At 54.0% G+C, this 16263-nt stretch overlaps 1 protein-coding gene across 1 annotated transcript in view; it reads left to right on the top strand.

The window, feature by feature from the left end:
* Window positions 1-15916: 15916 nt before the first annotated feature.
* Window positions 15917-16263, top strand: part of FBXW8 (F-box and WD repeat domain containing 8) — a 52277-nt gene continuing 51930 nt past the window's right edge. Inside the window, exon 1 of the mRNA XM_082325376.1 lies at window positions 15917-16210. Coding sequence (XP_082181502.1) covers window positions 15920-16210 — 291 coding nt within the window. The 5' untranslated portion in view covers window positions 15917-15919. The remainder of the gene's footprint in view (window positions 16211-16263) is intronic.

Below are 16263 nucleotides of genomic sequence, written 5' to 3'. Positions count from 1 at the left end.
TACAACAGCGGAGGTAGAACTGGTCCCGTTCCGTATTTTTTTACCTACTGAAAATAATTCTAAGAGAGAAGAGGAAGGAATCTGGAATTAATGGGCTAAATTCTGTCCTGGGTAACCCAGCTGTCTGCCACCCGCGCTATCCTACAATTAATTTGGCCAAAGGATTATTTTAACAGGCAGGGGGAGAGAAGCTGATTAGCAGCCCCCACTAGACTGCTTTTTTAACTTGAAATATGAAGTTCCAATATGTGATGGGAGCTATCTTGGTGGAGTGCTGCTTTAAAAATTAATAAAGACTTCCCTCACAGCCACATTATGCGGCGTTCTGTATAGACTATGATCTCATAACCTCCTCCTCTGGCTTGCACACGCACCGTCTGCTGAAACCTAAGATGAGGTCTTTTTTTTTCATTTAGAGAGCACTCCCCGGTCTTCACGGAGGCGCAACTGCGAAGCTAATCAAAATCAATGACTTCTTGGCTGCTGTAAAAAAAAAAAAGAGGAGCAAGAGAGAGGAACTGTGCTGGTTTCCTACCCATTAGTACGGTACAGAACCCCCCGCCATCTCACACAGCTGCTGCAATACAGTAAGAACAGCACTAGGGGAGTATACAGCATGCTTGCTTTTCCAATACAAACACCGACCAGGGTCAAATCAGATATTTTAAAAAGGATAAAAACACCCCTTGTCAAAAAATGGAGGCATTCAAGAATAGCAATTATACCAGAAAATGTAAGGCTTTGACAAATACATACCCTCTAGTAAGTAATTTGATTTATGTACAGGGAATGCTGGCTATAAAGTGCTGGTAAGCTGTTTCTCTAGCAAAGCTTGCTTGACCCAGCAACTAATAGACGAAAGTCTCCAAAACTTAACCCTCGGTTCACACTAAAGGTCCAATTTCGAACTACAAAAGTGAAGCAAATCAGGATTAAAGCAGGATTTGGGGTACTGGGCCTGCTCTTGTTTACACTTGGGAAGCACCATAGATGTGGTTCTTGTTTCACGAGAATAACAAGAGGCAGCACGGCTCTTCTAACGTTTTTGCTGAATGTTGGGAACCACCACGGGGAGGACTGCTCCCCTGGGAGTTCGGGGTTTGGGGTTTTTTTACGGAAAAGCCTGTCCGCGGTGGGGCAGGACTGAGGGAGATCAGCCACTCGCTTTGCTGCTGAGGCTGATCGCTGATTCAAGGGGCTTTCCCAAGGTGAGGACGCTAGGGTAAGGCCAGAACTTACTTTCCTTTTCCTTTGCTGTGCTGTAGTGTTTCAGGGGAATTGCCTCTTTGGGAAAAACGCTACAAGAAGTCTCAAGGCTGCAGACCCCGACAGCCAGCGTGGCAGGAAAACCAATGGCAGTGCAAACTGTACGCACAGAAGATGCAAGGGAAAACGGCATAATGCACGTTCCGGGTAAGAAGTTTATTAAACATTCAGAACTCAGGCGCTAATAATTGTTAAAGGTGAGGAATACATGGGAGAGCCCTCTCTCTTGCACTGAGAAATGTTAAGCCAGCTCCTAGGCCGGAGGGGTTGTCCCAAGGCTGCCTCCGCGTACGTGGGGTACGCGCACAGGGCGAGGGAAGATTGTGTGGGGGTGGAGGGAAGACCTCCCGCAGGCTGCGTGTCCTGTATAGCAAATGACACATCCCGTCTTCCCGATTATTTTCTGTTCAAATTTGACTTGTGCAATACCGTACACACAATTTCCCTTCCTCGTTTGAGTGATTTGCAGAAATTTGTGTTTTTAAGACTATGCCCGATCCAGCAGTCACTAATCCAGCACTTGCAACACTGCTGAAATCAGCTGAGGCTCCTCCTTTTGCTAGAAGAATTATTACTTATTTCAGTAGGAGACTGAGCCGGGAAGGAGTACAGGATGCCGAGTATTACTGAGCATCAGGCCAAAAACGGTAGGCAAATGTTTTATCGGTCCCTGTGGTTCTGAGACCATCCAAACTCTATCAACAGACAAACTACACTTAGCTACACGATCCCTCCCAACACTGCACATAATATAAAGTAGGGCAAGGTTACTCATTAGGAACAATTTGCTCTTTCAGCATAGCCCTTTCTGCTGTTTGTGAATTGACTTGGATCAATAATACCCACGAATATGTGTGCAGGGGCCCAAAACACATCGGTGAATATTTGATAAAGGGAGAATTTAGCTTTTTGATTGCTTAGAAACATTTCTCCTGCAGTAGTGAAAAATGCAAGGTTGGACTGGGACGCGGTGACCGCTCAGCTTGTTCCTTGACTGGGCGAGGGTTAGGAAGTATTTTTAAAAGGAGCCAAACTTCCTTTGGCAATTGGGTTCTTAACATTCCTTTATGCCTTTGGAAATTGCCCCCTGCCATGAGAGGGATGATTTTCTGGTGCAAATATCCGAAGCTGGGAAAAATGTTTCTAAAAAACTGTGCATAATAATTGCTGTAAATAGCATCTGGAAGGTATCCTGAATCTGACAGGTAGTTTTGGCTGCAAGAAAAAAAGCGCTCAGTACTAGACTGAAAAAAGCCCTTTGACTTGTAAGGACAAGTTCTCCTGTTATCCCCTAGTCCATTGATCAGCCTGGATATAGCTCTCTTCCCTGCTTCGCAGGATTTGAGACTGCTTAAGTCACCGTCCAGGAGAACACCCAGCTCTGGAGCTGCAGGAGGTTCTGCACTAGCAGACTTGAACACGTACACTGCAGTGAAAAGAGCTGGTGTGTCTTTGCCACCTCAGGGCATGCTGCTTCCCAAGCTCCGGACCGTCAAAAGAAAAAGAACTGCCCCAAAGAAAATTAGATTTATAAAGTTCTGGGCTAGATTATTTGTTTTTGTCTTAATTTATGCAGAGATTGAAAGAAAGAAAAAAATAGCACCTTCTCAACAAGTTTTTTTTTTTTTGCTATCTTGTGTATAAATATTAATAACCAAAATAGATTTCTCCTTGTCCCATGTTTCAGAACATCCTCTTGGGGAAACTGTAGCACCACAGAGAGGCAGTTTTGCCCCAGACAAATATTAAATGTAGCACCAGAGAAACTAAAGTCATAAGAAAAGCTTATCTCACCTGGTGCTATAGCGCTTAATATATACACACACAAACGGTCTGTTGTCCAGGCTGCTAAGCACCGGTTCCCCCACCACCACGGCTAGGACATGCCCATTTTGCAGCAAGTTTGCTCTCTCAAGATATTACTTCGCTCTGGATGTAGAGCTTATTTTTCATCCTGCTGCATTGAAAGGAACGTTTATGTTGCCGTAAACAAGGTGCAGTGGAGGAGATGCTAGCATGACAGCGAGGACATCACTAATCTTTTGACTCAGACTGCAGGAGCACGAATGCTCAGACCACCATCATCTACAAGGAATGTTGCTTACGTTCTCAACAAGGCATGCACGTTTTAACGTATGCATACAGGAGGGTTTACATTCTTCTATATATAAGCATGTATGTGTCTCTGGTTTGCTGCTGGGCCCTTGAACAGCTCCTTCCGTGCAAATCCTTCTTCACGTTGCCCAAAGCACTTCCAACATCTTCCACTTCTTTCTTTATCTCCACTCTTCACAGCTGCTGCTCAGGCTCTGGATTCCCTGGAGGAAAAGGGGAAACAATTTTCTCCAAGGGCACAGGGTTTTCTCCAGCCTAAGAAAGCAAAAGAATTGTGTTTGGTTTTAATTATATTGATGCATTGGTTACAATAAAAGCTTCTTTTAAATTTATGCTTGAACCCTCCTGCTAAATTTACTGACACGAAGAGGTATGTAATTTATGGGGATGCTGGTTTTGTGGTTCAACACGAGAGATGACGCCTTTATCCCTGTGCTACTGCAGGATTTCTGGTGAGCTCTCGTTTTGCAAGGCTCGTTCTTTTGGGTGCTCCATCTTCATTTACATCACGTTAACAAAAATGTTCACTTCTAGGGAAGGCATTAATTTTGTTACAGGTAGGCAATGGGGTGCGTTGGGTATCACAGGAGACTGGGAGAACTCACTCATTCCTGGTTCTGCCACTGATTAGATTTGTGGCCTTGGGCAAACCACTTCTTTCAGTTGCTGCTGTAAAATGAGGGCAGTAATAACTTCTCTGCCTCATAGGCGGGCTGCAAGCCTTAATTAATAAAGTGCTCAGAGAAAGGCACCTATCTAAGTGCAAATTAGCAGGAGCGGTGCCCAAGGGGCATCTACTATGAAATCCCCGTTCCCCACATTCATACCTAGGTTCGTTCATACCCGCATCTGCTGGGGCAGATCCCCTCTTTCAGTCTGCGTTGTCTAGCTTGCAGAGACTGTGACAGTGAGCGATCTTACAAAAACCTCAGTGGAGAAATCTCGGCTGGCCCTCTGGATGAGGTGATTTCACCCGGGTGGGAGAAAGGAGGGGGGAGTAGCTGACTATGCAACTGCATCAGCTATGAAGTCAGAGTGTAATTAGGGCTGGCAAACAGCTTTGGGGCAGATTCTGATCGGCGTTACTCTGATGTAAACCCAGAATCACGTCCCTTCCTTCTGTAGGACTGCCCTGCTCATGCCAGCGGGAAGGCACTGCCTCTGAGATGAACTGAAACCTCCACCGTGAGGAAAGTGGGCAAATCCTGGTGCTGCGATGGACTCTGCGTAACCTAGGACGTCTCTGGTTCAGCCTCGTAAGACTTAACCCTATCTGCTTTATCCCGGTTACTGCCAGCTGCTCCAGCTGCTGCTGCGCACAGGATGCGGCAATTACAACCTCTCCCTCCCTCGGTTTACAGCCTTGCTTTCTAGTTTTGAGGAATCTGAAGCAAGAGTGAAAATAGCTTGAAGGACTAAAGCCAGAATGAATCATCTAGACTTGAAGCACGTTTTCATTTGTCTTGCTGCGATCAAGGCTACCAGCGAGCCACACAGTTTCTACGGCTTCTGTATCTGCGTGTACACAGACTTTCACACACGCACCCGCTCTCTGGAAGTGCTGGAGGTATTTTAAAAGTTTTTTTTGCAAAGCTAATTAGCTTTTTTGGCAGAAGCTAAATAGGAAAGGTGTTCGCTACTTGAGAAAGTATGAACACGGTAATACTGGCTACACAAAAAGAGCCAACAGAGCACAGACCGTGAATAAGCAGCTGTCAGTAAGTAGCCCAGAGGTTGAAACGCGTCCCCGTTCAGCCTCCTGGCCGGCGTGCACGGGAGACAGCCGCTCCCGCAGCCCCGCGCTCCCACACAGCCCTCCGGGATCGCAGCCTGCGCTTGCACAGCTGCACACGCAGGTCTAGGCCAATGCTGGGCACAGACGGACGGACGGACAGCACCACGGCTTGCTCTAGACTTGGGAAACGTCACAAGGAGGAGATGCTGGGCACCTGCACTTCTCACACAAGATGTGTTTGGGGAGAGGTCTTCAAAATTAACCCCGTCAGCACTGATGAGGTGGGAAAGCAGGGCACAACCCGGGCTGACTGTAGGGTCCTGGGAAGCGGGGCTGGCGATACGGAGGAAGCGCCTGTGATGCGGTTGCTTACGCTCAAAGAGGGGAGATATTTACTCAAGTTACGCTGGAATAAAGGCTTGGAGAGTCGATTAAAGGATTTCCTCCAAAGCAAAACCATTTAATCCTTATTTATTATTTGTCCTGTAGTAGCACTTCCAATTGCCAGCTATGAACCCTTGTCCTGCTGTGCCATCTACGGCCTGCAACAGATCATCCTTGGTGTCATTATATTTTACAAACTGTCTCTCTGTGTCACTTAACGTATAGAAAATCTATAAAAACCTGTAAAAGTTGATAAATCCTCGAACGTCTTGAACTCCGAGTGATAAATCTGCTCTGGGGCAGGCAAAGAGCTCAGCACAATGTTTATGCATCTCACAAGCCCGATTCTAAGAGCTTAAATGGCTCTTAAGTTTTGCATCAGCCTCGTCCTGGCCTTCTGCATAAAGGTGAATTTCATGGAAAGAATAAAAGAGAACCCCAGAATCTTGGCCTTCAGCCCATCTTTCAATAAAACAATTTCGAATCTCCTAGGCTGTGTTAAAGCCATTTCTGGGTGCATATTGGCTGCATTGCCAGTATCTGACTCATTAATGGAATATACTTGGAGCCAAATTCTGATCTCATTTACAGCACTGTAAATCCAGGGCAACCCAATTGACTTCAGTGGAGTTACTCCAAATTTCCCACAATAGGCACTCAGCAGATAGATCAAAATTTGGTACTTCGGGTCTGAAAAAGGTTGAGGAAAGCCAAACTACATCCCATTTGTAATCCTGGGGTAGATAGTAAGCTGGAAAGAGTGCCAGCACATCCTCTCTGCAGAGCTGCTGAAAAATTGTTTATGTGTCATTCGTATAGTGTTGGAACTTTGGGGGGGGATTGTCCGCTACTATCAAAATTTTTCATTTACGTATAAAAAAAAGGAATTCTAGCTGACTTCCTATATGAAAAATGCGCTGTCTATTGAAAACACGGATTGAAGCGACAAAGAAAAAAACCACTTGCTTTGAAATTTTTCACGGGAACCAACCTTCCCTCTGGTGACGTATCCCTCTCTTCCTGGTCATTGAGGGAGATGCAGATTCTGCTCAGAAAGTTGCTCTTGTTCATTGCACCTATTAAGCAATAAGGTTGTGAGACCACAAATCATGTTGGCTGATATTTGCAAGACCATCTCAGCCAGCCTCGACACATCCCATTGCTTTTAATAGACACGGGCACCTCGGCTTCTCAATTACTTTGAACTCTCCAGCCTTAAATCCTACAGTTTTATCGCACAGCTTGCTAAGCTGGTGTTTACCAAAAAGAAAAGCAAGCTGCTCTTCTCCGGGATGCTGAGTCGGATGGGCATGAAATGACTCAGGTAGGGGGTCCCTAGTCTCATCTCAGCATTTCTTTGACTAATCTTTATTCAGAGACGGGACGCAAAGCCGCGCTTGGGTACCACCTGCACAAAGCCATAGGAGAATCTGAGCTCATGTCCCCTAAAGCAGTTGGCAAAAGGAGTTCTGCTGACGGCTAATGTGTCAGCATGTAACTTCTTGATTTAAACGCATTACACGGGCCGTTCAGTTGGCACGTGTTCCACTCCTAATAAACAAAATAACAGTTATTGATATAGTTAAAGAAAAAAAATATTCCAGGGCTTGGATTGCTAAGGGAAAGCTTGAGGCAGGGACAAAACGAGGCGGTCTCGTTTCCTTCCTCACCCAGCAGCAGGTTAATGAGAAAACAAGGGCTGGGCAAGAGCCCTGTCAAATTCCCAAGCAGCCTGCATCCGTGTACACTCACACTTCATTAGCATCTCTGTGGGAGACGGAAGGGTAACTAGGAAGACCAAAAAACAATTAGGAGGGGGTTTGAGAGGTAAGAGGAACGAAGAGTAGAACTACTAGGGAAGAGCTCAGAAGAACGGTGTGTCAGGGAGATCTCAGCACGGGAAGATCAAGGAACCCTGACAGGGTAAAGAAATAACGTTGGGGCTCCAATCTTTCCGCACAGAAGTGGCCTGCTTGGCCATATTTCACCTGCGGAAAGAGGCATTTCTGGACTGCTGTTTATTTTCGAAAACTCTGCTGCTTGTTTATCATGAAAGTTAATGTTGTAGGTTTTCTTTGTACAATTCAACTGTGAAGCTGGGGCAAGGGTGGCAGGGACCTTTGATGTTTTTTAGCAGGATGCTTGCCACTAGGAAGAGCAGGCTCCTTCCTTAGTTATCCAGGAGGATAAACAACAGCGCTTGCCTCTTTGTGTCAGGGATGCATACGGGGCGCAACGCGCTGAATGTTTGTCCGCGTGCAAAACTGCAGCTCACTGCTGAGCTGGTCGGCTTAGTCCTGCGCTAGCTGTACTGCCTCTGGTCCTTAATTTTCTTTCCACTCCTGCACAGCTCAGTGTGACATCTCCAGAAATCTTATCAACCCGATTTTAATACAGATAATTAACTGCACTGAGACTTTGGACAGAGTGGCTCTGCATGAACCTCGCAGCAAACAGTGGGGGGAATTACTGGCAACACAGTGGGCACAGAACCAGGCTGGTGAAGCTGGCAGGGACAAGTAGGGTTTGATTTTAATACACTGCCACTTCTGAACTAATAGAGCGAAATACAAGTGACATTGTATGCCAAACTGGCACGTGACAACTATACTTCATGCCCTGGCTGGATATTTCAAGGTGATGTCAGATTATATATTATAAAACTGCCATTTGCAAAGCATTCATCCCCAAATCCCAAGCACGGTCCACAGATACAAGAAGTTGGTCACATGCAGCGGCCCTAATCCTGCTTTCACTGGCATCACCTGGGGGCTGTGGGAGCAGGAGAAGTTCCCTGGTACACAGGATTATTCCCTGGGCTGCACTGTTGTGTAAAGCCACAAGGACCTGAGGGAACAACTACCAACCTTCTTCCTCAGAAACGGTACGTACGCTCACAGCAGCCAATGCAAAACGCTATTACCGCTTGAAGAAGCAGGAGGGGAACTCAAGCAGTAAGCCAAGCTGAAACGGGCCTTTTCCTCTAACTTCTCTGTTCCTTCTGCAACCACTAGATCACAAGATAAATGCTGACTTGGCAGCACATTTATTAAGTGTACAAGTTACTCTCCTCTTATGAGCTATTCCATGAAATCCCAAGATTACAAGTGCTCAGAGCCTGGACTTTCCGTCTCATTGAAGAACAATATTATCACTGCAGAGGGTCTCTGAGGACAGCGGAAAAATACCTATTTTGTTCTGAAATACCCTGCTGAGTTAATAAAACACTGCTGTCTTACCACGTCTCTAAGTGTAACCCAGCTCACTGCACTATCACTCGGGCTCTGAGGTACTGCAGATAATCAGCTACCTCCACTGGTGTGAGCAAATTACTATTCAGGAAGAATAGAAAAGATTCTTACTGGCAAAAATAACACAGAAACTGAGGCGTAGATGGGACATTTAATTATTCTGGGGTTGCACTGTACTTTCATCTGCAGCTTGGTCACTTGTGCCCTAGAAGATTGCCAGGAGTCGGACAGGTCAGTCTGCGGTGCACAGGGGCAACCAGGAGACTGTTACTAGCGTGTTATTCTCCCACATCTGGCCTCTTTATCCCTGAAACCGCTTCACATCACACACAAGGATCTTCTCTTCAGAGACTTGCATTGGTATTTGTGTCCACGAAGCCCCGGAGCATTTGAAGGCAGCTCAGCACGTCCTGTCTGCGGCAGCCTTTGAAGCTGCGAGGAAGGACTGTGCATGCTGAAGGAGCTCGCCTCGGTTGTGTTGAGGATAATGCTTTGCTTTTTTATAGTGTCTTTATCAAAGCAATTTATAAGCAACTGGTTATTGTTGGACCTGAAATGCAGAAAACCAGATGGAGGTGAGGGCTCCACAGAGTCAACAGCAGAAGAGATCGGGGAAAAAAAATACTATCTGCCTAACCAAAGCTATGCGAACCTTCACAAAAACTACAAATCCAAACAGCTTTGGCCTCGTGGGATTGCCAGGAAGTCTGGGCCGAGCGGGGGCACGGATCCACGGAGCCAGCGAACAGGGTCTCTCTGCCAGCCCTTCTCACCTGCCACTTTCTCTGCACGGGATGAAGTCCCAGGTTGGGCAGAGAAGAATTTCCCCGGGCTTGTTAGAAAGAAAAGCACACTTGAGACACTAGCTAAGGGAGATCGCTGCAGTCCCCCTTGGATTTCAACTTTTTGTGAGCTCAGAATGGCAAGCAAGTCAGACGGGTGGGTTTCCTTCCAAACACTAGAATCAAACTTGCCAGGAACTGATGGGAAGGGAAAGACGATCTCTAAGCTCTGCTCCTGACCACAGTCCCACGTCTCTAACCCCTGCCCCGCACTGACACTCTCCGAGGGCTTTGCTGGGCACAGCTCTGCAGACACCGTCCCGAATGATTCCATAGAAATTGAGGCTTTGATTCATCAAAGAAACCCAGTTTTGTTCTGGTTTTGTTTTCAAAGAAAGCTTTCCAAAGGTAACCAGCTGAACCTGCTGACAGACGCAGCGGTTGTGGCTCAGACAGATGACAACAGTGCCCCCCCATACACCAGTGCATACACACGCGCGCAGTGCAAACACACATACCTGCTGGAAAACCTTACTTCTAAACTCTTTCGAAAACCGTACTTTTCCCCACGCTATACAGAAGTATCCAACTGTACTCCACACACCTAAAAAGCAGGCAAGACATTTTGCGGTATAAGACCCGATTCCTGACAGCCAAGGTCTGGCCCAAGGGTTGCAAACAGCTCAGTTAAGCTGAAATTGTACGAGGTCAGCCCTGCATTGGTGGCATTTTTCAACTGCTTTATTTTAAGCTCTGGTCTAAACCCTATGCGAGCTGGTGGGATATGAGTGTACGCTGCAAGTTAGACATGTGCTTAAGGTCTTTCCTGAATACAGACAGACATTGGGGGACATTCACAGATATAATTTAAAGTGCCCAAAATAGGACACTTGGCTCCTCACGTCTGTGGGGAGAAATCCACATCCCAAAGAGCACTTCAGAGCAGCCCAGATCCCTGAGGTGACCCCGCATATGCTCAGATATTGCCCCAGGCTGGAGCCTCACGTTTTAAGGTCCTTGGGACAACTACTGCCCCCCCTTACAAGGGCTGTGAGCAGCTTTCCTCCCCAAGTCTTGATCCCTGTGAGATCCCTGGCGTTCCCAGGGCTGAGGGTGCAGAGCTGTCCCCTCCAGCCCAGGAGGTGTCACTGGGATGACAACAAGGTTTACAGGACCAGGTGTGTCCCATGTCCCTGCTGCTGTGGCTCTGTTTGCCATGTCCCTGTTTGCTCAGTGGCTCTGGAGCACAGTGGGGGCTCTAGGAACCAGCAGTAACTGGGCTTGGATGCTTTTCCCTGGCTGGTGACTTGGGACCCCCCTTGGGGAAAGCCTCCGGCACCGGGCAACGCATTATCCAAAACACAGAGCCAGGCACAGCCAGCCAAAGTCCCAGGCTGGGATGGTCCTGTGGTGACATCCTACCACCCAGGGACCTCAGCGATGGGTGCCCCGCAGCACCCGTGGGTTCAAAGCCCACTGGGGGATGGCAGGACACAGGGGAAGCTCCTCCACTCACAAGAGGGCTGGAGGCTTGGCAGGCACAGGTATGCGGGGCAAGCATCCTCCACCTCCCATGGCCAGCAGTCGGGGCAACACGGGACCTGCTCCCATCCCCCTGAGTTGCCCTGCGCTGCTGCTGCCGGCCCACTGGGGCCAACAGGCTCACTCAGTGCGGGCACGGAGCTGAAACTGCCCCATGAGAGCACGGATGACCCAGGCGGAGGGGAAGCACAGGGCTGGAGGCAGTGGAAGTTTGGGGAAGGGCAAGGGGGTCGTTTGAGGAGTCCTGGGAAAGGGGAAGTGGAGAGAGAGGAGAGAGGAGAGAGGAGAGAGGAGAGAGGAGAGGAGAGGAGAGGAGAGGAGAGGAGAGGAGAGGAGAGGAGAGGAGAGGAGAGGAGAGGAGAGGAGAGGAGAGGAGAGGAGAGGTCGGTGCGATGTTAGCGCCGGTACCCGCAGCCCGGGGCTCCGTGCGCTGCCGCCATCAGCCGCCGCAGCCCGGCGAGTACCGCGGACAGCGCGCTCCGCCGGGCCGGGCCCCGCGGCCGGACCCGGGCCGGGCCCTGCCGGGCCGCGGCGCACCGTGCCGGACCGACCCCTGCCCCGCCGTCCCGCACCGGGCGGCACCGTGCCCCGCCGCGCCGAGCCCCGCCGGCCGCCCAGCCCTCCCCGTCCCCGTCCCCGCCACCGCCACCGCCTCGCCCGGCGCCGTGCCGACCTGTTGCGCGTCCCGCCTGCTCCCCGCTCCGGCCAGCGCCCCTCTCGCCTAGAGGCTCCTCCTGCGGATCAGCCAGGCCAGCGCGGCCGCGGGCGTGAGGGCGCACAGCAGGCACACCACGGCGGCCAGGCGGCGGCCGGCCGAGGGGCCGCGGCCCCGCGCCTTGCGCCGCGCCGCCCGCTGCTCCAGCTCATCGCCCAGGCGGCGCAGGCGGGCGGCGACCAGGCGGGCGGCGGCCGAGGGCCGTGCGGCGCGGCCGGGGCTGCAGGGGCAGGGCGCGGGGGGGCCGCCGTGCAGCGCGCAGGGGCACATGGCTGCGCCGCCGCTCGCCGCCGAGTGCCGCCGCCTGTGCGGGCGGGCGGGCGGGCCGGGGCGGCGGCGGCGGCGGGCGGGGGACGGGGGGGTTACATCATCCCCCGCGGGGCGGCGCTCGGCCGCGGGGAGCGGGCGGGGGGGCGGCGGGGAGCGGGGGGGGGCGGCGGGGGGCGCGGGGGAATGGGGGGACAGCGTGCGGTGGGACCGGGTATCTGGGGCTGGCGTGGGAGTTTGGTGGGACAGCGTGGGATGGGGGGGGCAGCGTGGGGATGGAGGGGACAGCGTGGGATGGGGGGGCATGAGGGGAATGGGGGGACAGCGTGGGATGGGGGGGGCAGCGTGGGGGTGCAGGTGACAGTCTGGGATGGGGGGGCATGAGGGGAATGGGGGGACAGTGTGGGATGGGGGGACAGTGTGGGGGTGCAGGTGACAGTCTGGGATGGGGGGGCATGAGGGGAATGGGGGGGACAGCGTGGGATGGGGGGACAGTGTGGGGATGGAGGTGACAGTGTGGGATGGGGGGGCATGAGGGGAATGGGGGGGACAGTGTGGGATGGGGGGACAGTGTGGGGATGGAGGGGACAGCGTGGGATGGGGGGGCATGAGGGGAATGGGGGGACAGTGTGGGATGGGGGGACAGTGTGGGGGTGCAGGTGACAGTCTGGGATGGGGGGGCATGAGGGGAATGGGGGGGACAGCGTGGGATGGGGGGACAGTGTGGGGATGGAGGTGACAGTGTGGGATGGGGGGGCATGAGGGGAATGGGGGGGACAGTGTGGGATGGGGGGACAGTGTGGGGATGGAGGGGACAGCGTGGGATGGGGGGGCATGAGGGGAATGGGGGGGACAGTGTGGGATGGGGGGGCATGAGGGGAATGGGGGGACAGTGTGGGATGGGGGGGACAGTGTGGGGGTGCAGGTGACAGTCTGGGATGGGGGGGACTGTGTGGGGATGGAGGGGACTGTGTGGGATGGGGGGACAGTGTGGCATGGGGGGGCATGGGGGGAATGGGGGGGACAACGTGTGTGGCAGGACATTTTGTTATCTAGGGATGGCGTGGGAGTTTGGTGGGACAGCGTGGGATGGGGGGGGACAGCGTGGGGATGGAGGGGACTCTGTGGCATGGGGGGGCATGGGGGGAATGGGGTGACAGCGTGCGATGGGACCAGGTACCTGGGGATGGCGTGGGAGTTTGGTAGGACAGTGTGGGGATGGAGGGGACAGTGTGGGGGTGCAGGTGACAGTGTGGGATGGGGGGCACGGGGCAATGGGGGGACAGTGTGGGATGGGGGACAGTGTGGGGGTGCAGGTGACAGTGTGGGATGGGGGGCACGGGGCAATGGGGGGACAGTGTGGGATGGGGGGACAGTGTGGCATGGGGGGGCATGGGGGGAATGGGGGGGACAACGTGTGTGGCAGGACATTTTGTTATCTAGGGATGGCGTGGGAGTTTGGGGGGACAGCGTGGGATGGGGGGACAGTGTGGGGGTGCAGGTGATAGTGTGGGATGGGGGGGCATGGGGGAAATGGAGGGGACAGTGTGCATGGTGGGACGTTTTGTTCTCTAGGGATGGTGTGGGAGTTTGATGGGACAGCGTAGGGATGGAGGGACAGCGTGGGATGGAGGGCGACAGTGTGGGAATGCAGGTGACTGTGGGATGGAGGGGGCCATGGGGGGATGAAGGGGACAGTGTGTGTGCGGTGGGACAATTTGTTCTCTTGGGATGGTGTGGCAGCTTGATGGGACAGCATAGGGATGGAGGGCAGAGTGGGATGGAGGGGACAGCGTGGGGTGGAGGGGACAGCATGGGATGGAGGGGGGCATGGGGGGATGGAGGGGACAGCGTGTGCGTGGTGGGACATTTTGTTATCTAAGGACAGCGTGGGAGTTTGGTGGGACAATGTAGGGACGGAGGGACAGTGTGGGGATGGAGGGGACAGTGTGCAGGTGCAGGGGGGGCATGGGGGGATGGAGGGGACAGCATTTGCATGGTGGGACATTTTGTTATCTAAGGATGGCGTGAGAGCTTGGTGGGACAGCGGAGGGATGGAGGGACAGCGTGAGGATGCAGGTGACAGTGTGGGATGGAGAGGACAGTGTGGAGATGCAAGGGGGGCAGTGAGGGGATTACACAGAGCTGGAGGGGATTTCATCACCCAAAGCGTTACTAATTCTGATCACATTTCAGGTGGCCGAGGCACGAGTGCGCAGCCCCCAGGCACTTCACCCAGGGGGATGCGGAGCCCCCCCAGCCGTCAGTGCGCAGGAGGAGGGCTGGGACCCCCCAGGCAGGAATCCCCATCACACACCAGCCCTGGGATGGCAGCGGGGGCTCCCTGCAGCTCCCTGGGGGGATGGCATCACCCCAAACCGGCCCATTTCTTTTCCGCCTGGCAGGGAGGCTGCTGCCACCTCCCTGGCAGATCACCCTGGTCTTGCAAAAGGCTCTAAGGAGACCCCCCTGGGGCTCACCTACTTCCCAACCTGTCTCCCCTCCCTGCAGCAGCCCTGCATCCCGCTACAGGGGAAGCTCCTGCTCTTCAGCCCCTCTGTTTGCATGGCTCAGCGTACGCACCCCAGGGAGATCCTCCTCCAAGTTCAAATGATTGATTGTTTTGTAGGGAAAACAAATCTTTTGTGGGGTTTCTACATACAGGAATTCCTCCTCAAAATGAGGTAGTTCAGGTTTTTCCTGGAATCCCAAATGCCTGTTTGTGTTCATTAAGCTGAGTTTTATAAACTGCACAGGCAGCAACAAGCTGCAAAGAGAAAAACCAGCAAGTGCCCGCTGAGGATGCTGAATGGCAGCAGCCGGAGGTGGACGCGAGGGCAGAGGTACATTGGCGCAAGACACTGCCGAGAGCAAGGGCTGTGCGTTTTAGCACATTCACCGGTGCCCAGCGAGGACCAGTTCTTTGACTTAAACGTGGATAAGTATCGCTTACCTGTTTTATCTTCCCGAGTGCTCTACGGAAGTTATGCTGGAGACTTGAATACTGGTGGCCTTTCCACTCCTCCGGGCAGCTGGACTGGCTGAAGCAATAGCAGCTCCGTGGGCGTGTTTCAGCAGTTGGGCTTAGCCATCGTTTGAAACGCAGTCTTTAAGCAACAAGGTGGGTTGACACTGGAGAGGTGCGGAGCAAACGTCATCTCCTCCCCAAAGCGCCGTGGACGCGGCAGCTCTCGGGCTGCGGCGGCTGCAGGAGGCAGGCGGGACTCGGGGCGCAGTGAGCAGCGCAGCACGTCTTCCCCAGGAGGTGTAATGGCCGTGGTGTGGGGCAGGACCACCCCTGCCTGCAGGCTCCGGTTCAGACTTCGCCAACAAAATGGGTGGAAGAAACAGGCCAACCTGGGCCCGTCACCCGGTGGCAGAGCAATGCCCCTCTCTGCCTCCTCTGTGGGCAACGGTCCGCTCAGTGGCATCGCTTCTGCTTTTCTGGGAGCGGCTTTTCCCCCGTGGGGCCGCACGGGTGGCCCTGCCTGGGAGGCAGCTGAGGGCTGCCCAGCAGACAGAGCCCAGGCCCAGGGCGCCCGCACAGGCCACCGCCATCGCCCCGGCCCTCGCTCGGCCGCCAGCGGCTTTCCAAGGCCGGGCTGTGGCCGCTGGGCCAGCAGTCTGTTGGGCCAGCAGTCCCCCAGGCCTCCAGCCCGCCCCCGCCGCGCTCGACGATCGCGGGCAGCCCCAGCGCCCACGCCCGCCTCGGGCCCACAAAATGGCGGCGGGCGGCCCCCGTCAGCCGGGCCCCGGCCGCCCCGGCGGCCGTAGGAACCTTCGCGCGGCGGAACGCGCGGGCGCGGGGGGCGGTTTCCGGGCCGGGCCGGCGGGAGGCTGGGCCGGGCCCGGCCCCGCCGCCATGGCCGAGGGCTCGGCGGAGCTGGAGCTGTTCCGCCGCCGCTGGCGGGAGGAGCTGGCGGGGGGCGCGAAGCGGCGGCGGCGGGAGGCGGCAGCGGAGCCCGCGGCGGGTCCCGAGAGCCGCGGCAGCGCGGAGCCGAGGGAGCCGGGCTACCTGGCGCTGGCCCGCGGCCTGCTGGACGGCGGCGCCCCGGCCTGCCGCAGCCCGTCGCCCGTCCGCCCGTCCGAGGGGCCCGCGGGGGACGGAGGAGGCGACGGCGACGACCTGCTGGGGCAGCTCATCCGGGACCTGGTAGGGCTGCGCGGAGCCGGGGCCGCGCTCGGCTGGCGGGGCGCCGGCGGCGG

Source organism: Platalea leucorodia, assembly GCF_965183815.1.
Source record: "Platalea leucorodia genome assembly, chromosome: 12".
NCBI lineage: Eukaryota > Metazoa > Chordata > Aves > Pelecaniformes > Threskiornithidae > Platalea > Platalea leucorodia.
Note: the sequence above shows the minus strand (reverse complement) of the source record. Positions and strands in the feature narration are given on the sequence as shown.